The sequence below is a fragment of the Plectropomus leopardus genome, chromosome 8, assembly GCF_026936395.1.
Source record: "Plectropomus leopardus strain MGB_pleo_1.0 chromosome 8, ASM2693639v1, whole genome shotgun sequence".
NCBI lineage: Eukaryota > Metazoa > Chordata > Actinopteri > Perciformes > Serranidae > Plectropomus > Plectropomus leopardus.
This window is the reverse complement of record NC_142183.1, coordinates 18,811,371-18,834,988: the sequence shown is the minus strand read 5'-3', so window position 1 is coordinate 18,834,988 and position 23,618 is coordinate 18,811,371. Positions and strand designations below refer to the sequence as shown.

At 39.6% G+C, this 23,618-nt stretch overlaps 1 protein-coding gene across 1 annotated transcript; it reads left to right on the top strand.

Annotated features, from left to right (window-relative positions):
- The first annotated feature begins 1,107 nt into the window (after positions 1–1,107).
- On the top strand, positions 1,108–18,405 carry ssrp1a (structure specific recognition protein 1a). The gene is made up of 18 exons (XM_042493505.2): positions 1,108–1,238; positions 2,326–2,405; positions 3,173–3,358; positions 7,225–7,330; positions 7,757–7,950; positions 8,070–8,170; positions 9,295–9,424; positions 9,533–9,636; positions 9,921–10,049; positions 10,148–10,369; positions 11,801–11,873; positions 14,439–14,571; positions 14,657–14,702; positions 14,794–14,926; positions 15,068–15,235; positions 15,485–15,582; positions 16,138–16,306; positions 17,849–18,405. Exons 2-18 carry the CDS (start codon positions 2,352–2,354, stop codon positions 17,912–17,914), a joined length of 2,112 nt encoding a protein of 703 aa, XP_042349439.1. The 5' UTR covers positions 1,108–1,238; positions 2,326–2,351; the 3' UTR covers positions 17,915–18,405.
- The last annotated feature ends 5,213 nt before the right edge of the window (positions 18,406–23,618 follow it).

Here is a 23,618-nt window from a genome sequence, read left to right as displayed (position 1 = left end):
ATCCAGCTGTCTTTCAGCAGCAAACCAACAGCCGCGCCACACCGTGGCGCGCGCGTGTTTGTGCGCGTGAACGAGGGGAGAGATACAGGAAGAAGCATCACTGCTGATTGTAAAATTGGATCCAATTGGTTCCAACTTGAAAAAAAAATCCTGTCAGCTGATTTTGTTTGATTTAATTAGCCTAGAATTTTGATTGATCCATACTTTATTGACCTCTGTGCAGGAAATTTGATTTCACAGTCTCTAGTTTAAAAAACAAAAAACAAACAAACAGGTAACACACAGGATGAACACAAAAAAGAACATCACAATAGACAGCACAAGCCTGGTGCAACATGCTCAGGCCATTGGGAGTAAATTTCATTTTACACCATAAGGGCTCTGTGGATCCTGGTTTTATACAGCCTACTGAGGCCCTAAACTGAGATGGTCCATTTGTTTAGATTCGTTTTGTGCTTTTATTGTTTATCACGTTTTCTTAAATTAATTTGTTTGACCAAAGTCCTATCTATAAAACTTAGAGCCGAGTAATAAAAACTCTACAGTGCACAGAGAGTGGGAGAAACAGAGAACACTGATTAGTTTAATCCAAAGGCTCCAAGAAAGTTAATCTGGCCTTGACTATCCTTTGAGTTTTATTTGATCCAGGCCCTACCCACAGTCACATGAAGTCTGCTCTTTATCATGCTGTTTTAAAATCTATATTAGACTGTAATTTGAATTAAGTAAAATAATTACCTTTTACTGTTCTTGTTAAAATATGACCCCTGTACTTTTGTGTTTTGTGAAGGCTACTGTTCTGCTAAACTTTTTTTAATATTAGAATAGAATAGAATAGAATAGAATAGAATAGAATAGAATAGAATAGAGTAGAATAGAATAGAATAGAATAGAATAGAATAGAATAGGCCTATTTCATTAGATGTGTTGTGTGACACCCAGTGGTTATAAGTGGTCACTGCAGTCTGTTCTGCCCCGCACGGACTCTGCAACAACTATCTGTTTTTAGTTTTGTTTTTTTACTGGACTTGCCACGAGCAACTCAGTATTTAGAGGTATACTCAAAAAGAAAATACTTCATAGTGTTTATGCTTTTGAATTTAAGGTTTTAAAAGTGAAAAGAAAAACTCTTCGCCAAACCGGAAGTAAATACTAACACTCTGATTCTTTCCTGTGACGTAGCGCTAGCTTCTGATGCTACACGCGGGAAACAGGCGAAGCGGCTCCTCACATTGACAGTAAGACATAAAGTTTTCAAACTGTATCCTGTCGCTTGTTTAGAGATTGATTTTGAGATATTTGTAAGTAAAGATGAGGTATATATCGCCTACGTGTTTTGTTTGGAGCTATTTCGCTTGTAAAAACTGACGCCGAATATCACTTGATTTCTGTACACTGGCCTAGCTCTGCCGGTGCGCTCGATTTGATGTACGCCGTGTCTGGGACGGGGCGGTGCTGTACCGCGTGCCGCCTGTTACGCTGTTAAACTGAGCGCTCAGTCGAATTCAGTGCAACAACGTTGTATAGAAGAAGCGCACCTTGTGCACTTCAAGCTAGCATAGCTATTGTTAGTGGCGCAGCATGGATGTTAGTTAAAGTTTTGTTTAATTATAAACAATTTCAATCAAAAAATTGAACTCTGCTGACATTTACTAATCGATTTATGTCAGAAGAAAAGTGGTGGAAATGTCCGTAAAACTCTTAACTCACTGTTAACTCACAGCCAAAATAAACTGTTGAGGCTAGTCGTTAACTGCTAACGTTAGCTCACAACTCAAATGTTACTCCGTGTTTTAAACTGAGAGCAGAGTAACGTGAACTGACATCAGTCAGAAATGTGTATGCCATAAAGAAAACCAACATTTAATAGAAATAAGTATAGTACTGCGTGTAATATTTACACCATCACATGATGGCAGGGTTCTCTTGTAATTGTAATTTTATGTTACTGTTTTTGCACCTGCCTTATCTAACATTTTAAAATTTGAATATTTAATTTTTTTTTATTATTGTATTGTTCTTTTGCTGCTTATACTGTATCTCATAGCTGCTGCAACATTATGAATTTCCCCACTGTGGGACAAATAAAGGATTCTTATCTTATCTTATCTTATCTTTCTTTTCTTTTCTTTTCTTTTCTCTTGTGTTTGTAGGTCAGTGTTTTCATTAAACATCAACGATCTCAAATTAACAGTTACAAATTGCATCTTTAAGGAATTACAGGGACTTTGTGCCCCAACTGCAAATACAATTTAATAAGACAGTGGTTGATATAAGTTTTGCTGATGTTTCGTTCGATTTAATGCATTTTTTTTCCATCTGCAGAGCATCAGTCGTCGCCTGTAGCTGAGATGGGAGACACACTAGAGTTCAACGAGATTTACCAGGAGGTCAAAGGCTCCTGGGTCAGTATGCTCATCATCCACCTCTGCTTAATGATTTCATGTGTAGAGGGCGACCGTGCTGGAAGGCTGTCCAGAATACTGTCAGTACTTACGCAGATATATTCACATAATTAAGTCATGATAAAATCACAGCAATATTTTGTAGATATTATATACATATCAGTCATCGGACCATATTAGTTTTAACATGAACTATCCAAACTGGCCAACATCCACTGGTAGGCCGTCACGATTAAGAGTGTGCATAACAGTATGTTAATTCCACTACAGATAGACTTGATTATCAATTCAGTAAGATGGGAGGAAAAAAGTCGATATATCGATCAGTATTACTTATTGGCCAATTGAGTTGTTACATATATTAACATAGGGGACAGCTGCAAAAAAATCCAATATTGTGCAACCCTAATATAGTTATAATATTTGACTGTTAATAATGTGTCTATTTTTATATTTAATTGTTAAATAAGTACAAATAAAACATCAAGATATTAAATTAAGGCAGTGTTATGAAATGTTTATAAAAAGAACTTTTTGTTATATTTGCGGGACTGTCACTATATCCACACAGTACTGTATGAGACAGATAAACTATAACTTCCTTGTAGTGCTTTTAATGACATTTGCAAGAATCCACTGCACATGAACAAAAAAAAACCAAAACAATCAAAGACAAGTCTCTAGTGAAACCATCAGTCTTGTATTTCTGTTTCTGATTTGTTATTTTTGTTCACATACGGTCTGTGTACTCTCTGTTATTGCTGCAGAATGATGGGCGGCTGCGTTTCAGCAAGCAAAATGTGGTTTACAAGAGCAGCAAGACCGGGAAGGTGGACAGCATCCCGGCTGGAGAGCTCAACCTGGCCCAGTGGAGACGAGTGTGTTTAGGTCACGGCATCAAGCTGGGCACCAGCACGGGACATGTCTACAAATATGATGGCTTCAGAGACACAGTGAGTTTTTACAAAGCAGTAGTTTTTAGGGCCGGGGTGATTCATAAACGTAATCGACGTAATTGCTTGCGAAAATACATCCATTTTCAAATAATGCATTGACGTGTTGCAAAATAGATAAGCTGCACCCAGTCAGAGCAAGAATTCCACATTTTCCAGTGATTATCTACACTGCATATTAGTTAAGTGATTGAATAAGTCCATATCATAACCATTTTAAGTTTAAAGTCAAATATTTAAGAAAATAAGAAGATTCTCCAGTTCAGGTAAAGGGCTCCTGTGATGTACAGTGTTTAATTAATGGATGTGTCACAGCAATACTTCGAGATTTAGTTCCAGTATTTTTCTGATCAGGCATATGACAAATGGGGCATAATAATAAGAAATATTATTATTAATATGATAAAACAGCAGGGATGTAGAAATTAGACTCATTTAAAATATGATATTTACAATATAATTGTTGTTTTTTTTAAACAAAATAATTGAATAAATTATTTAAATATTATATTAAATATTTAAATATTATTATTAAATATTGACCTTTATTTTTGGTTAAATTCTTACATTAATCAAGTAATAAAAAAATGTATAGAGTAATGATACATTAGTTGCTAGATTAGTCAACTAATCAAAAAAATGATCCTTAGATCAATGGAGAAAAAAAATAGTAGGTGCAGCCTTGGTGGTCGTACAGTTTTTGAGGTTTAGAAGGCAGATCAGGCTCTCAAGCTTCAGCTTACACTGTCCTTATTTTCCTTCATACCCAGACAGACTCCAAATCTTTCTCCCTGGTTGTATTTTTCTGTTTCTGGGAAATAATTGTTACCGTCCTCAGAGGAGAACAAGGCAACAGTGGAATATTACAGACTGACACACACTGCTGGTTTGTTCAGCGCTGTGTTTATGACAAGAAGGTAACACAAGCAAGGGGACCGCCGATAAACAACTTCCATCCCGCGTCTGACATTTCCACAGAAAAACGCTACCATGTTGCGAAAAGGCGTGCGTGCGTGTTGGTGTGTGTGTGTGTGTGTGTGTGTTGCTATCAAAAGTATGTGAATGAGTCGGCTCTTCTCTCTCAAAGCTCCTAATGGGATTAATGAGGGAAACCAGCGCTAGCATGTGTGTTCCATAAACAGTGCAATCATCGGCTCATGTGAGTCAGTGTTTATATCAATCCGCTGAAACAATTTGGCATAGAGGACAGACGAGAAAAAAAATTGTGGTCGTGTTTGTTTTTTATCACCCCATTTTTTTTCTCCCGCTGTTCTGCGTGTATGGGGAATGTCAGCACGCAAGTAAAGGACTGGGAGCGCGGAGCGGGTATAACCTGGAGTCTGTGGCTGCGAGTGGTGGCGTCTCCCGGGGTTAATCAGTGTCCTTTTTTTGGAGATGGATCCTCCTGTCCCGGATTGCAGGGTGTGATGTCATTGTTTATTATCCCACCGCCAGTGTCAGTAATCGGGAGTTGGCTGGAAGTTTGGCCGCTGGCGAGCTGTACAGGAGCTGTGATGCATCTGTCCTTGTGAAGTGTCCTTGAGCAACAAGTCTCTGCCAAAGATTGTTATGTATTTGACCCGTAATTGTGTACTTGAGGAATGTAGAGGAATGTCTGTCTTTTTTTGCTGCTTTTATGTTTAGTTTGTTACTGTCCAAAGACGTCGTCACACTTTACGTTGAGAGTGTGGCACTGAATGCACAGGCTGCTCGCTGTGGTTGCATCTTGATAATAGGGTTGGGTATCTAATCTCAAAAACTTTTTTAGTGCCAACAGAAACTGATATTGCACATAGAGCAGAAACAGACAATTAGTCACTAATTCAATTGCACGGAAATGAATCAACAACTATTTTGGATAATAAATAAACAAGTTGTCATAAAAATCGTGAATTTAAAAAAAAAACAACAAAAAAAAACGTAATTAATGTCTAGTTTTGGCTTCTAAAACATAAGAATCTGCTATTTACAAAACAAGACATCACCTTAAACCGTTGAAAACATCAGATTTTTAGTCTTGTCTAGGGCTGGGTTTCAAACCTCTTTTTTTTTACTACAGGATGAAATGTATCTGGAATACTGTCAGTTTTTAAAAGCTAGTTTCAAAAACCTGGTTAGATTCATCGTCGTCTGTTCTTCTGCACAGTTTTGACAATTTTCCATTTTAAAGCATTAATTTGCCATTTTTGGACTAAATCTTATTTAGGCAGAGCTACTGTACAGCTGCTTGATGTACACAACATTTAACTTTTATTTTAATTGAACAAAATGATTTTGTTTAACTCTTAAAAATATATATATAAACACATATTAAATAAAATATAGAAAATAAAAGTTTTGTATCCTTACCAAAACTGGGGTATCGTATCTGCAATTATAGTTCAACAATTTGGTTTTTGTTTGGTGAGTGTGTGTTGATTCAGCCCCCAGGAACAGCGCTGGTCTGTAGGGAGATTATGCTGCATCGTTTGCACCCTGCAGCATCTCATGAGCACACTGGCTCAAAAAGACTTTTTCCATCCGCCGTTTTTAGAAAAGGACTGTTTGAGATTGAGAATGTTGTCAGAAAACACCCCAACATGAATCTCAGAATTTGATCCATTAGATCCAATTGAAAAAAGTCTTGAAGAGCCTCAAAATGAAATTATTTTATGCCATCTGTGTGTGCGAGGAGGCACCGGGTAGTTGTCATGCTCTACGGCCTAAAAGGCGAAAGCAGAAAAGCATTATCCAGTTTTTCTTGATACATCCATAGCTTTTAACAAATGAAAGGTTGACGGTTGTGGGGAGACCATGGTTGAAAAATGTAGCAATAAAAGACAGATTGTTATGTTGGTAACGCTGTGTGCGTATGGGTCTGTGGTGGGTGGTGGGGGGTCTGTGTTTATTATGATTAAATGAGCTGAGCAACAACAAATCTGCCAAAACTGTAATGAGGAGTAAAGAAACACTCAACAGCAGGCCTGATGCGGACACTGAGAATGAGCGTGCACACCAGCATACACACACACACACACACACACACACACACACACACACACACACACACACACAAACAAACAACCACACAAATCGGCCACTTCTGCACAAACTCTTTTTTTTTTTTGCATAATTTTTTATGCAATTACACATCTGCTCTCACAGCTCTCCTATCTAAACAATGCCTTAATCCCAGCTAACAAACACACTAAAGAATGCGCGCGCATGCACACACACACACACACACACACACACACACACACACACACACACACACACACACACACACACACACACACACACACACACAGACTCTCCGGGCTCTAATTGGCTGTAATAACCTTATGGACAGGCAGATATCCAGGTGCGTAAACTCTGTTTCCCACAGAGTCTCTGCCCTGCACACACTCGCACACCGCAATCATTTCCACATGTGTGTGTACTACTGACACAGTGTGTGTGATTGAGCATGTGTTTGTCGCTGTGTGTGTGACTGTGTGTGTGTGTGTGTGTCCTTTCCAGTTGTAAGTGGGCCTGCAGGATAAATAAACAGGCTGATTGTCAGCGGCGGTGTGGAGGGGAGGAGGACAGAGAGGGCAGATGGATTACATTCACCTCCAGTGTTCCCATGAGACCTCAGCGGCGGGCGCGGTTATAATTGCGTCGTGATTAATTAGCCCTCCATCCCCTCACCCTTTTTAGAGGGTGTTTTTTTAAGCTTTGACCCATGTGGTGCCAGCGTGTTGCTGCCTCACTTACATGAAGCCCTCTTCTACCTTCATTTATTTCTTCTTCTTTTCATCACTTCCTCTCCTGTCAACTTCATTTTCTGTTTTACCTTATGTCTCTCAACCTCTCTTTTTCGCCTCTCAACTTTTGTCCATCAGGACTTGGAGAAGATCTCTGAGTTTTTCAAGGCTAACTACAAGGTGGAGCTCGAGGAGAAGGACATGTGTGTGAAGGGATGGAACTGGGGAACAGCGAAGTTCTCAGGTAAAATTGCACACAACAACCAAAACGTCCTCACTGGGAGGCTGCTGCACGATTCGTCAAGGCTAGATCTGCAACCATCAGTTATATCTATTGCTGATTAATCTGTTATTTTCTCAGTTATTCGATTAGTTGTTTGGTCTATAAAATGTCAGAAAATGGTGAAACATGTCGGTCAGTGTTTCCCAAAGCCCTACGATGGGCTGATCTATTTTTATCAACCCAAGTGATCTTTAAAAAAACAGACCTACAGCTGAAAATGTAGAGAACCTGAAAAGTTTTTATGTTTTGCTGATCTCAGTTTCAAGCTTAACAACTAAAAGGTTCTTTGATAATAACACTATGGTTAAAGAGATAAATAATAGATTTCAAAACTAAGCTGTTTTTTTTTTTTTTTTTGTCTGTCACCCCTCCCTTCTTCCACTGCAGGGCCACTGTTATCATTTGATGTAAATGACAGCACAGCATTCGAGATCCCACTATCCAATGTGTCCCAGTGCGCCACGGGGAAGAACGAAGTCACTCTGGAGTTTCACCAGACGGACGACACTGAAGTGTCTCTCATGGAGGTCCGATTCTACGTCCCGCCCAGCCAGTCTGATGAGCGACAAGACCCTGTGGAGGTGACAAAAAATGGACTACTTCCTTTTATACTGCCAGTTCTTTCTCTATTAAAGTGTTTATTTATTTATGTTTTAAAGATGTGTTGATTATAGTGCTTAAAATGTGTGTTTCCCTTCAGGCGTTTGCCCAGAATGTGTTGTCTAAGGCTGACGTGATCCAGGCCACAGGAGACGCTGTGTGTATCTTCAAAGAGCTGCAGTGTCTTACGCCCAGAGGAAGGTAGGAGATAAACAGAAAACACAGTCACTCACAGATTCCCTCATTTATGCTATCCCATGAATTTGGGATGCCATTTTTGGACTGAAGTTGTGGGTAGGGATGGGGATCGTTGCTTTTTATTGATGTAGACACCATTATAGAGACTCCTTAATGATCCGAGCCCTTATCGATACTTTTCTATTATTTGGTGTTAAAGATTATTTTTCTGGGCTTTTATGCCTTTAAATGATAAGAAAGGACAAGTGTGAAAGGGGGAGAGAGAGGGGGCGACCTGCAGGGCCAAGGCTGGAATCGAATCCGCGGCTGCTGCGGCGAGGACACAGCCTCTGTACGTGGGGTACCTGCTCTATCTACTGAGCCACCGGGTGCCCCGAAAAATCCTTTTTTAACAGAACTAGTTTTACCGTCACTCTCAGTCATGTTTTTAGTAATAAGGAAATAAATTGTTGTTTTTTAATTTAAATATTTACTTTGAAAAATCTTGGCATCAGTAGCTTTTATTATGTACTATAAGATGATTAGAGCTCATCATAAAACGTTGAACAGGATGTAATTCCATTCCTGCTATTCCATTTTACATTGCTGCAAAAACAAATCTCTCACCCAAACAACTGTATTATTCAAGTTTCTCACCAAAAATTCAATCAATTTTTCTTGATATTACAATTGAACACATCATGATGTTTTATTTACCTTTAACTAAAAGTCATTTTACTGATCCAACATTAGCAAATCACTGTGAAACCTTATAAAACGTTATTTATTAAGCTAACTAGCTCTTATTCTGACGATTTCAACTCGGATTTCAACAGTGGAGTACTATTTGAACTAGTTGAAGGATTTCTTATTTTTTTTCCCGTAAAGACAGACAAAAGTACAGCATTTAGGTTTAATCTGCCGTACAGTCAATGTATGCAGACCAGTGATTGGATTTCAATGACGTGGCTCAACTCAAGATGTAATGTTACGTTATAGGACCCACAGGACTCGATAGCAGTGTAGATGAGCTCAAACGTTATTGATTTTCAGGTTTTGAAAAAAGCAGAACTGGGTCCTCAATAGAACCAGGCTTCGATCCCCATCCCTAATTGTAGGTGATCTCATTTCTCTTTTTCCTCTCTCAGATATGACATCCGTATCTACCCGACTTTCCTTCACCTCCATGGTAAAACTTTTGACTACAAGATCCCGTACACCACCGTCCTCCGTCTGTTCCTGCTGCCACACAAGGATCAGAGGCAGATGTTCTTTGTGGTGAGTGGATGTTTGTGCCTTTTCTGTCTGACATTTTCCCGTCACAGCTGCTATTGTTCCCTCTCTCACTCTTTCTCTCGGTGTGTTGTTTATGTGTTGTGCTCATAGATCAGTCTGGATCCTCCCATCAAGCAGGGTCAGACGCGTTATCACTTTCTCATCCTGCTCTTCTCCAAGGAAGAGGACATCAGCCTCACCCTCAACATGAGCGAGTGAGTGTGTGACACAAAAAGCACACCATGAGGTTATGAGCTGCATGTAGTCACGTGCCGTATGAGCTCGTCGTAAAAAGGCTGTTTCATTGTCAATGCACGACCCCCATGCAAGCTTTTTCATGTTGCAAAGCATGTGTCCACTAGGGGGGAGCAAATGACCGGAGGAGTCATTTTCATGCATTTACAGTGGCACCGGCTTCTTCTTCTGTTCTTTGCATTGTTGTGTACAAATTAAGAAATCTGTCTGTTTAATTTCACATCCGTTGCTCTGTGTGTAATAGGGAGGATGTGGAGCGCCGTTTTGAGGGCAAACTCAGTAAAAACATGTCAGGGTCTCTGTATGAGATGGTCAGCAGGGTGATGAAGGCCCTGGTCAACCGTAAGATCACTGTGCCCGGAAATTTCCAGGGGTAAGCACCTAATAGACACATTCAGAACACATTTTCTAATATGCTTGAGAAAATCCTGTTCAACAAAATCCTGTTCAACATGCCTCAATCTTCTCCAGTCACTCTGGAGCTCAGTGCATCACCTGCTCCTACAAGGCGTCCTCAGGCCTCCTCTACCCTCTGGAGAGGGGCTTCATTTACGTCCACAAGCCCCCCGTGCACCTACGCTTCGAGGAGATCTCCTGCGTCAACTTCGCCCGAGGCACCACCACAACGCGGTCCTTTGACTTCGAAATTGAGACCAAGCAAGGAAATCAGTACACCTTCAGCAGCATTGAGAGGTGACGACATCACACGCAGGAACATAGATCTCTTCCGCTCCCCTCCTCCCTCTAGACCCACTTTTGTCTTTTTTAGAGGGGCAGCGGGTCTTTAAGGGGACACAGCAGGTCAACAGGCCATGCCACATAAAAGTGGTAATCATCATCTGATAGCTTTGAACCTGCAGATAAATTTGAGATGCAGTTTAGCACCACTAAAGTTTCTTTAGTGACAATTAAGTAGTGAACCTTGTGATTTGGCCAGGCGCCTATTTAGACTTTAAAAGTTTGGATTGTATAGGTTCTTAAAACATGATGATGGAGGATTTTGATGGCCATTGACATGCTCAAACATGTTGTTAAGTTGATGCAGCAACTTTGGGGTTGATACCATATGTTACACAGATTTGGTGCTAAATGTAAATATAACCATTTTTAACCCCTCTAGAATGGATTGAAATAGTCAATAATCCCTCCAAAAAAAACACAGAAAGTTACCACGGCCATGACGAAAACCACAGAAATATTCATGCCATGATTTGGTATCAAAGTCTTTTGACATTAGGAGATTTCTGTAAAAATGGCATTTTTAATCAATTGATTAGTCAGTTTACCTATACCTAAAGCCACACATCAGCTGAATGCCCAACATCTGTAGTTTGAGGTTGTAAAATTTGATGAGGCTGTGGTTGTCAAGGAGGTCACTAGAGCCCATTTTGTACAGTGAGTTTAAGTTTTAGAAAAATGGCCTCACAACAATGAAATGGCTGCTATGTGGACTAACATCATCACACAAAATACTTTCAGGGCTCACTGAATCCACAAGAGTCTAAGCTTTCCAGTCATTCCCAATTTATATAATTTCAAGACTGTTTAGGGACCCGATATGCAGAAATTTTCAAGTACAGTAGATGAAAATATCATTAATACTGCATGCATAAATTGTAATGTTTTTTTTTCTTTTTCTTTAAACTGCATTGGACAAACATAAAGTGGGCACGTCTGTAAAGGGGAGACTCATTTGTACCCATAGAACCCATTTTCATTCAGATATCTTGAGGTGAGAGGTCAGGGGCCCCCATGAATGCCAGTTCCCTTGCCAAAATTTAGCCTAACTTTGGAGTGTTATCTCGCCCCCTCCCTGTGAAGTTAGATTTTGTCAGTCTTCTAGTTTCACATGATACCAGTATCATCAGCCGCTACAGCTTCTGAAAGACAGAAGTGTGCTGAAGACGCTGGTATCCTGGAGGAGAGGAAGAGGTGAGAGTGGTCATGCTGTTATGAATCTACACAGACACTAAAACAGTGAGCAAGCATGACAACGGAAATGTTGTCTGATGTTGCATCCATTGTTAATGAAATAAATGTGGCAAATCAGCGTGATGTAGAAGTCAGATCACCTATCTTGGGAAATTTCATCCAAAATAACGTTCTGTCTCCTCTCCTTTTTAGAGAAGAGTACGGCAAACTGTTTGACTTCGTTAACGCCAAGAAGCTCAACATCAAGAACAGAGGATTCAAAGAGGTAAGCCGTTAAAACGTGTCCTTGTTTGTAAGCAAAGCAAATAAATATTGTCTTCCATCTCAGATATTGATGCTTGTTGTTGCCCTTCTCCTGTGTGTCTGTCCTTGTACCCTTGTAGAAGAAGGTGGGTATGGTCACGGGCGTCACGTGTGAACTAGACACTTGATTTTATTGGTGTGGAGTGATTTCTGCTTGCATGGCGTGCCGCTGTGTGTGTGTGTGTGTGTGTGTGTGTGTGTGTGTGTGTGTGCGTGTGTGTGTGTTAAAGAGGATTGTTTCCTATGATGATTTTTGGCTGGAGGTCACCAATAGGAATGATACTGAACCTGATAAAACATTATTGATTCATGACTAATCATGGGACATGGGGGGTGATGGAGTGTGAGACTCTGATAACCGAGTCTGTCTGTGTGTGTTTGTGTGTGTTTGCATCATGCTGACTAATGTGTGGCCGGGGGGCTTTTGGTGTGCTTTAACACTCAACATGGCTGTCGGCATGGCCACTGCCAAACATCGGCGGTGTTGATTGCACTCATGCCGTCATGTACAAGTTCCTGGTCTGTCCCGATAATACAGCCGAGGCAGCAGCAGGATTTTACTGGTAACAGGGCCATTTGTTGCTATGGTGACAGGGTCAGCTGAGTAGGTCAATGAAAATGAATGGGCCTACTCTCCATTTCCTGTTGTTTTAATATGAGCTTCCCTGACTTGTCGTCTGTCTGTCTCTGGCAGACACAGATACTGGTGCATGGAGATGGGGACTGTGGGAAGAAAAGGAAACTGTTTGGTTTAAGATAACAAAACCAATGTTTTTATCCACTGACCTACAATGGCGTGGTGTGAAATCCTTGTTTTTACTCCTGGGTGACATCTTTTGCACAAGAAACTTGGCACAAATAAAAAAGAACAAGTAGCCTTGGACAGAAATTTGGAGGCTACATTATTCCAATGACCAATTCTCACAACTATTCACCCACTCATGAGCATCAGATGTCACTCATAAGGTATCTATCTGTAACTCACAAAAAGGTGAAGCAGTTAAGAGAGTTTGCAGAATCGGACTTGGAATTCTCTGATGAGCGACGATCACGAAAAACAGTAAGAAAAATGTAGGTTAAGAATTTGACAACTGTTTAGCATGAAGCCCAGTGCTTATGAAGCTTAAAATTCATGAAATCCAACCCCAACATGGTGTTATTTTATTTCATTAACTGGTGAATTATTTAGATAGTCAAAGGAAGTAGACTACAATATTGTGGGCTGCCCCTGAAAGACAAAAATTCAAATCAACAGTTGGAGGTTGCTGAGCAGACTGATATGAGCAGTGTTGTTTTTTTTTGGCAGTCAGTGTGCAGTGTACCTCTGGGGACATTTCAGTCCTCAGATACAGGTACAGAGTGAGTGCTCCTTGTTTCCTTGTTTTCATGCGGCTCTCCAGCTGCTAACCCAGAGTGAGCCTGAGCAGGCAGCTGCCTGCAGAAAGCATTGCTTGATCAGGCTCCGGGATAATGTTGTCATCTGTATCCTGCCTAGAAGTGTTGAATTTACAGCTCACAGCAACATAATAGGAGGGTAAATCACAAATGTCATCATGATATAGTTATGTATCAATTCTTTGGGAAGCAATATGATATTTACTGATATCACAAAGTCCGCTTAGATAAAATTTAATTTCAATTCAAGGGCCTACGATCAATATGAGACGATATGCGTTAATATCCTCAATGACTTTTTCTTGGCTGCTTACCATCGTCTGCTTGGCGCTAGGCCGTTGGCACTGTTTGAAAATTTAGGAAGGAGGTGTGCCTGGATGGAAGTGACGCACACATCCCTTGGGAATATCAGAGTAAAGGTGTATTGTAAGGATGACACTAATCAGTTTTTTTTTCGCTTTATTATGGGATCATAATCATTGGATTGATGTATCAGTGCAGAAAGATGTATCGTTACATCTCTGCAACTTAACATAACATAGTCTCCGGCTTTTGTTTGGTATCTAGAGTCAGCAAAAAATGTTGTTGCACATTTCCAGCGTGTCGTTAGTGTAGTTAGCACACATTAACTCGTACAGTTAACTCCCGCTGGACCCTGATCAGACTCTGCGTGGACAAAATAAGAAATAGTCGAATATTCCTATTGAACGGACAAATCTGACTTGACTGATATGATTCGGAGACGGGTACAGCCCTACAATACAGATAATTGATTTGTTTATTTCCTATATTAAGTAAAACTCCCAAATAATTCTAATTTCATCAAGTGAGGGTTTGCAGATTTGTGTGACGTCACTGTAAATGTAATATTTTACGGGGTTTGGAGTGCTGGTTTGACAAAATAAGCCCTTTGGAAAAAGCCTCTTTTGAAATTGTAATTTTTTAGGATCTTCTAACATTTAATTAACTGAATGATTCATTCATTTTTAAATTAACAGCTAATTGCAGGCCTGATATTTTTTAACCTTTTTAAGATGAGCTTCGTCTGACTGCTGTAGGTCATGGAAGACTCTTCTCTGGATGTTCTCTATTGTATGTTTTAAATTCTGACTTTGGCCGTGTTTACTTTCAGGGCATGAAGGGTAATATTGACGAGTACAGCGACTCAGACGACGACCAGCACGATGCCTACCTGGAGAGGATGAAGGCTGAGGGCAAGATCAGAGAGGAGGGCAACGACAGCGATGATTCAGGAGGCGAAAGCGGTGAGTAACAGTCTCAGCATTACAGGAGTTGGTAGTAAATGCTGAGTTCGGTACATTTTATTTCCATTTCTGTTTCACTTTTTAGATGAGTCGTTTAACCCCGGAGAAGAAGATGACGACATTGCAGAAGAGTAAGTGACTTTTTCTTTAAGTGACTGTTTGTTTTGAGTCTGTTCCCTGGCTACTTTAACCCAGCTGACTTTCCTTTTCCCGATCAATCAGGTATGACAGCAATGCCTCAGCAAGCGACAGCAGCGATGATGGAGATGATAGCGAAGATGAGAGCGCAAAGAAGAAAAAGATCAAGAAAGCTAAAGTGGTTAAGGAGAAAAAAGAGAGGAAACCACGCAAAGAGGTAAGAGGGCAGTTGAGACAGCAGCAACTTTTCTTTTTTCTTTTTTTTTTGCCTCTGGTATTACAAACAGATGCACAGTGTGTATAAACCTCCACAGCTGCACTTGTTAACCTTTAAGATTACTGTGTTTGATCTGAGTAGAAGAAGCAGAAAGATAAAGGCGGCCCCAAGAGGCCGATGAGCGCCTACATGCTGTGGCTCAACTCCAGCCGCGAGCGCATCAAGTCGGAGAACCCGGGCATCTCCATCACAGAGATTTCCAAGAAGGCCGGAGAGATGTGGAGACAACTGGGCAAAGACGAGAAGGAGGTGAGGCAGGAGAATGAGATGGAGGAAGCATTGGCATTTAAAAAAAAGGTTTTGACCTGGCTCGGGCACATTGGCCTGCGACCCACCATAGGGGAAATACTGCGAATTGTTACGCTTCATTACATGTTTCATTACATCTTTACTACATTGAACTTGGTTAACTTGAGCTATGCAGAGCTGTGTTTTAACAAACTCAGTCTATATTCGTTTGTCCCATGATGTTTTATTAATTCCTCGCTGTTCCTTCAGGAGTGGGAAACAAAGGCAGGAGAGGCAAAGAGGCAGTATGACAAAGCAAAGAAAGAGTACAAAGAGAGCGGCGGAGGAGCGACTTCCAGTTCCAAGAAGTAAGACCTGTAACACAAGCTCAGTTTTGCCTGTTAGTTTTTATGCCTCCGCCCTGCTGACAGCTTTGGCCAGAGGCCCGTTCCTTTGAACGTGATATTTCAAGAACACCTTGAGGGAATTTATTCAAATTTGGTACAAACATTCACTTGGACTCAATGATGAGCTGATTTGAATTTGGCGTTCAAATGTTAAGGACAATGTGACTTTTCACCTCTCATTTTTGTGAAGGTAATATCTTGAGGGAGTTTCCTCAAATTTGGCACAAACGTTCACCTTGACGCAAGAATGAACTCATTCCAATCAAAGTTCAAGGTTACAGTGACCTCATACAACATGTTTTGGCCGTAACTTAAAAATCATCCAGAAATATCTTGAAACTCTGCTGATTTTATATATGTATATATATGTGTGTGTATATATATATATGCCTACTGTGTGTGAAGCATCCATGTTTTCTGACTGTATATGTTATATATTCTTATTATATGTTATATACTTTGATACAATAAGTCTTAAATATATGTGACTTTTTCTCTCCACCCTTCATCCATAAGGGAAAGTAAAAAAGGAGGTAAGAAGGAGGAGAAGAAGAGAAAGTCTGCTGGGGGAGACAAGGACAAGGAGCGAGGAGGCAACGACAGCTTTAAAAGTAAAGAGTTCATCGAGACCAGCGAGGAGAGTTCATCAGACTCTGACCACAAGAGCAAGTCCAAGAGGAAGAAGGTAAAGCCATCAATGACAAATGTCATCAGAGCGGCAGCAGCATGAGCCATGATCCGATTCATGCTCTGAGTGTTTCTCTTTGATCACCACAGACGTCGCTCACTGTAGTCAGTCAGTGTTTTTGTAAGGAACACGTTGGGTGCAACGTTGTTTTCCACCACCTTTAAGTTTGCATTACAGGTCAATACGGAGGCTTTTTTGAGTGACGGACAGGACATAAAGTTCAACTGGAACCTCTTGGTTCTGATTAACTAGCAGGTGTTCATTAGGTTCTAGTGATTAGACCGTAGAACCAAACACCTACAGCATGACGCTAAATAAACGTGGCAGTATGAAGCTCAAGGGAAAGCAACAACAAGAAACATTTGAAGTTATTTGTGTAATTTGAGGACTGATAAATCGCTGCTCGGTTAAAAAAAACTGAAAATTCTTTTTTTTTTTTTTTTTAACTTATTTGATTATGGAGTGAATGTGGAGTCCAAATCAACTAATGTTAGGAGGAGAGGATTTTTTAAATAAGGAAGCCAGCAGGTTTTATTGGGAAGAACAGCTGCAGAGGAAAAGGAAAGGAGCAGAGAGGACTTTTGACCAAAGCTGCCTACAAAATAAAGAAAAAATGCAAATGTTATTCTGTATTCTTGCCAAACCTTTCTTGTAGTACCACTTGTCCTGCACGTTTTAGATCTCTCTCTGCGCCAACAAATTCAAATAAACAACTCGTTATGAACTCTTGAAGCTGCATGCTAACAGGCCAATCATTGAATTTAGCTGTGCTGCAGCGGGGAGCGATCTCAAACATGCAGGACGAGTAGTACTCGAGGAGAGGTTTGGAAAACACTTTTCTAAGTTGAGTTTTGAATGCAATCTGAAATTTCTGCTTGGATGTGCGATGCAGCTATAACCAGGCTGATACTGATGCTGTTTAGGAGCTGAAAAAATCCAGTGTGCACGTAGTATATACTATGATATTTAAATAAATAGTGAATTTTAATATTGCATAAAAACAGCATTTTTCATAATGAGCTTGGTTCAAATTTCTACCAATTAAATAACTTCTCAGTGCTGTCTGGTGGAAATGCATTTTGTAAGGATGACAGTTTCTAACTTACCTCAAACGTGCATTTTAGAATTCTCTGTTACTTGTCGGCTGACATCTACACACACTAATCTATCTGTGATTAACCGATACTTTAGTAAGATTCAAGGTCAAGTAAGTAAGATTTCAAACTTTGTCAGGACTTTACCTCCTGGCCCAGCCTTGTGAAATGCACTCCTTCAGAGTAAAGCAGCAGTAATTCAGAATTAAAAAAATATTTTTTCATGACTTTTATTCAGAAAAGCAAGTCCAAAAGTAGTTATACAAGTAAATGAACGACTGGGATTTTTAATTTGACAATATTAATTAACCTAACTCAAACCTTGCTACACAGACATAATGTAATTCAATTACTATGTAGCATGCTATATTGCAGCATTTTACCATTTTTTTTAAAGGGATATATATTGCACTGGCCTAATACCTCTGTCTCTTTTTTAAACCAGGAATCCGAAGAAGAGGAAGAAGAGGCTGTATCCACACCTGCCAGCTCAGAGGAAGACTCTGACTAAACACACACACGTTTACCCATCCGACCCACAAACCAAGGACCAAGCGTTTATGCTCTCTGTGTTGATCTCACACAAACGGACTGATAGAAAAATCAACAGACTTGAGTTGTTGTTTTTTGTTTTTTCCCGATGCATATTTTGCTGTAAGAGTACAAACTCATCTTGTGACTCTGAAAGCTCATTTAATTATCAAACAGGTTTTTTTTCCTGCTCACAGCTCAGTGAAATGGTGGTATACTCGTGAACCACTTTTCCCACAATTCTCAAAGGGTTTTTCACCTCACCCACAGGGATGGTTGTAGTTTTATAGCACTGAGGACTGTAGGAGTTATTAGTTGATATGATGTGGATGTGACGGAGAGGAGAAGATGCAAAGCTGTTTTGTTCTTCATGCGTAGAGCATTTAACCACAGCAGCTAATTTTTTTTTGTGTGTGTTCTACCATGTCATGTTTTCAGGCGTGAATAAATAAATGAATCATTTTTAATAAATTTGCACTTTGCTGAGGTTTTTTGTATCATGATGATGAGTGTCTGTGGAAATCAGCAGCTTTATTTGACTTTTTTCAGTTTTTTTTATGGTGCCTACTAATCAAGTTTTACTTAAGGGCCCTGCAAACCCAAGGTTTATTTACCTATTTTACTTATTTTTTATTTTTTAAACAATTTCTGATTGTTTAAAAAAGCCACAATTAATCTACAGCCAGTCTATAAACATGCATTTTACAAAATACATGTTTTTAAAATTCTGAGGTTGACAAATATGACGGCTCATTATAAAACTGTAATTCAACAAATTAGTGACATTTTTTTATTAAACTGACTGCAACTATGGGCTTACAACAACCTTATCATAACTAATGAATCAAATGGATGAAAAAAACAGACTACTTCAAAATTAACTTTTCTCAGGTTTTGGTTAAATCACAATCATATCTTTCTGACATCACAGGGGTCAGGACAGAAATTCTTTACAAAAGCATCATAACCAATAAATATCAACAGCTTGTTACACTGTCTTCTGCCATTAAGTAGATTGAGACAATCAAACTGGATCATGATAATAAAACAGTGAGGGGCAACTAGCAAGCATAATGGTTCATTTTGATGATATGTTGATTAACAAATAAATAATAATCTAATAATAAATAATAATCTAGCCTGTGTTCAAATCTCACTTAACAGTTGGCTGTTGGAATAATGTTCTGTGGATAACCTTCCATGTAATGTAACATAACGATATTTATTTTTATGTAGCTTTTGACGTAGCATAGGTCTAACATGCAAGCATGCAAGTTTACCAACTTTCTCTGCTGTCCTTCTGTCACTCCATGTATGCCAGCTAGCTGGAATTATGTTTTTATAGAGTTTAAATCTGACGAAAATGATGTGACATTTTTAACATGCAGGGGCAAGTTTTCATGCCTATGCCCCACTCCTACTTACAAATTAAACAGCATTTTTGAGATGGAGCAATTGACATGGGCAGCCTAGGGCGTTCAGTTGTCACTCCGAGTGCCAATGTGCATGTTGGTTTCTGCTTGGAGAGTAGAGCTAGGTGTTGAAATGGTACAGAGCTTTTCATTTATTTTATGTTTTAACAGATTAACTAACAGAATTGTTGGCTGTTAACTCTCCCACTCTGGGAGCTTACTGCTCCGTGTCCAAACACTGCCTATAATAATATAATAAACATTTGAAGGAAAGTATATTATATGGTTCTTTTTTTATCATGGGTCCTTGAAAAGTTATGGCAAAAGTGAAATTTTGTCCGTAAAAATGTTAAACCTGTATAAAGTAATCCCGTTAGGTCAATCAATTTATGCATTAAGAAATTACTGTAACAGTAAATTTAAGATAATGAGACACGGTCTTAGGCGGTGTCCTCATTGAAGGTCCTTGTGGCGTGAGGGTAGAAGCTCTTCCTGGTGTAACCGGTAACTTCTTACCGACCTCAACAGAGAGAAAAGGGCAGTGAGGACCTTTAATGACTTTCCTGGCCTTATTCTTTCATCGTCTGGTGTAAACATCCTTTCAGCAGCGTAGAGCAGCTCTTATTGTATAGCTGAACCAACCACTTTAAAGCAGACACAACTAATATCAAGTAACTGAAAAAAACATACATGATTTTATCAATTAACCTTTTGAAAGCTGGAGCAGCATCACTTTTATATGCTGCGTTCAGATGCCTTTCACAAATATATAAACCTTTGAACCTTTAGCAAATTTATTTGATGGTGAAAAAGGCAAAGTGCAACTTGGGAAGAAGTGTTGCGCAAATTGCAAGAAGTAAGCAGATTTACAAAATTATTTTTAAAAAGCTAAGTAAAATGCCTTGACAATCATTTAATTAGCATAATTGCATATTTAAAACTATGTTTTTCAAGTCATTTCCCATTTGTTGTATTTTTAATTTTACTTTACTTACTTTTACTTTTGTTATTTTATTGTACGTTTTACTGTATTTTTCTATGTTTTGGGTCATTTCTTAATTGCTCTTTGCTTCTTCCCTTGTTTTTGAGGTTTCAAAGAGTTAACAAAAAAAACAAAACAAAGATTAACACCAGTACATAAAACTGAGGATCAATAAAATTAGCCATTAAAGCACTGAATAATCTTGGTGGTATAATTAAGTCAGGTTAGAGTTCTGTATATGTAAGTATGCTGCATCAGCTTTTTTAAAATGGTTTTCTGCTTCATCATATCAAAGCATGGTGTGTCATGGATGCATTTGCATAAAGAAATAAGCTAATTTGCAAAAAATGATCACATTATTTCAGCCCAAAACAATGAATACTGACACCCAACTTTTTGGTCAACATGAATAGAAAGACCTAAAATTGTACAGAAAAAAATTGAAGTTTTAACATCTAATGTCGTGCCAACACTTGCCAACAAATATCATGCCAGAACAGCAAATACCTGTAAATGGAGTTTTGGTGAGATTGTTTTGTCATTTGTTATTGCCAAGTTAGAGAATGAAAACATCCAACTCTCCAGTGTAGGAATGGCACTGTGCTCGGAGCTCGTAGCTCTTACTGAAGTCTTACTCGGTAAATTCCTTTAGATTTCTGTCCTCTGTGGTGTTGTACATCAGGACCTTTTAACCAGTCTGGGTGGTTTGGAAGTGCGTGTCATCACAGGAAGTTAGATGGCAACATTGAATGATGGAGAGACAGTGGTTTCAAACGGGAGGCTGAGGACTAAGTACACAGCGGTTTGTAAAAGTGCGGCTATATTAGGGTCGAAGAGGGTGGTTTTTAAGAGCCAAACACTCCCGGATGTGTGGTCGATTTACACTGGACAGAGCTGGTTTTTATGACAAGATACTCTTCCAGCATATCCTGCTGCAGTAACACTGACTGGATGTCCTCAGAATGCCCTTTGTGTTTAATGTCAGCTGCATTGTTTTGCCGTTTTTTATATGAATTCCTTTTATGCAGTCATTTGAATGGATTTTTGCTTAAAGATCTCCATGTGTTTCACAATATGTGACACTTAAAATCATAATTCAAGTCAGCACTTCATGTTTTGAGTCTCCTGAGGTGCCGGCTGTATCCTCTTATGCAGCTGCAGCTCTGGCCTCTCTCTAATGCATTTCGTCAGCTGTGTTCTCGAACAAATACGGCTGAATAGTCAAGTCAGCCAAAACATGGTGAAATGTGTCCTTATTCATAACATCCTCTGCACACATTTTTTTTTAGGGGGATGCCATTTTCACTGTTGGAAATGTAGCTATAAACATATAAATGTAGCAATGAAAGTGAAGAGAACAAGGAAGTTCTGCCGCCCCAGCAGGACAATGCACCATGCCACACCGCAAAACTACTCTGGAATGGCTCAGAGAACGTGATGAAGAGCTCAAGGCGTCCACCTGATCAATCAGATCAAGCATCCTCGGGACATACTTGTATCCTTGAGGTTCCCCTCATTCACAGTGGGCTTTCTTTGACCAGACTTGGCTCTGACCCTTCGAAACATGGACACAAGACCTCTGGGAGTGTCCTGTGTGCACCAGGGCGTAGGCGGTGAATCTTTTGAGTCCTGTGTGTTGCGGGGCAGGGTACCAGCATGTCTCATGGTTGCTCGATCCAATTGTGATTTGGGGAAGTTTGAGGCCAGGTGAATGCCTTGAGCTCTTTATCCTTGGGTCATTCCTGAGCAGTTTTTGTGGTGTCTCAGGGCACATTGTCCCGCTGGGGGTCCACAGCCATGTAAGAAAGCTGTTGAGATGAGGGAGTGCACTTGGTTTGTAAGGGTGTTTGGGTGGGTGGTTGCCAGGATCCAAAGTTACTCAGCAGATCATTGCATCTAAGCAACATGATCAATATTATTCCCTTCACCCTGTTGGTGGTTTTAATGTTTTGGCTGATCGGTGTAAATGTCTGCACAAAGTTTCACAACTATCCATCAAGCAGTTGTTGAGATATTTCTGTTTGGACCAAAGTGGTGAACTCATAGCCATCCTAGAGCCAAAAATAAGACGTGTCAGTTTATTTGTGGGGTCATGTTCACGTGATTTGGGGATGTTTGTGTGCTGGCATGTTATAAATGTAGCGGTCAGAGATGGATCGAACGTATTTACATTCGGCCCTTCCTGTTGAATGATGATCACTTTTATGTTGGTTTCCCCTTTCATAAAGAAATCCAATCAGACAGTCCACTCCCTCCTCATGTGTGTCCGTGTCTATGACCTGACAAATGGTGTCTCACATTTGTAGCCGTATATGTTTCACAGTATCGTTGACTATTACAGGAATGCTTACAGTCTTCATAATGAACGTTACAGCCGCATGCAGCCTGAAAGCTTGTGCATGTGTGTTTGTCCCGTCTTGTATTAGGTTACCATTAATTGACCACAAACATAATGGACCCACTTAAGAAATGACAAAGTCTCTTGGCACATACATCTACACACACACACGCACACACACATACACACACACACACACACACTGTCATCGCATCATTACATTATCTCTGTGATGTGAGAGGCAGTAATGCTGCTGGTGCTTTTGAGTGTATTGAGAAGTGGTCGTATCATATGTCGCAATTATTGCACAGTTGTCAATAACGCCACTGTTTGTAATTCATTGCAGTGCATCAAGCCTCCTATATGAACCTTTAAGTATAGAATCTGATTTCTTTTTTTTCTATACTGGTGATGTTCAGAAATGTCCAAAATGACGTTTAATGAAGATTATGATATAGAAGTTTTTAACAGCTTCTTTCAAGAATTCATCTCGGATGAAATTTGTCTCGATTGGCTTCCAAAGTCTCCTGTTTGTAGTGTAAAAAATTTTATTTACATCTTTTTGTAAAACTCCAGATTTTTTCTTTAGGTCAACAAGGATTAAAACTTTTGACATATCAATATTCCTTTTTTTTTCTTACATTAATTCTCATGGATTCCTTGAATTCTGACATACGTATTTGTCCTGAGTGGTGCGTCTCGCAGTTTAAAGACAAAATGGTTAATGCTTCCTGGAGGACAATCAGTGTAAAAAAGACACTGTTTCTACATTTTTCATGAATATTTAGTCATCAGGTTTCCCGTGAGTCTTTAAACCTTGAAAGTTTGTGAATTTGATGAAAAAAACCAACTACTTAAAAGTTTGGACATAAAATGACATAAAATGAAAAGTTTGGAAAATGTATATATTATAAAGTAGACATTAAAGTTTGCTTTTTTTTGTAGGAAGGAT

Coding starts and splice junctions, on each gene's coding strand:
- ssrp1a (XM_042493505.2), top strand. CDS start 2,352: ATGGGAGACACACTAGAGTTCAACGAGATTTACCAGGAGGTCAAAGGC. Junction 7,951..8,069: donor AGCGACAAGACCCTGTGGAG/GTGACAAAAAAT, acceptor GTTTCCCTTCAG/GCGTTTGCCCAGAATGTGTT. Junction 9,637..9,920: donor CTCACCCTCAACATGAGCGA/GTGAGTGTGTGA, acceptor TGTGTGTAATAG/GGAGGATGTGGAGCGCCGTT.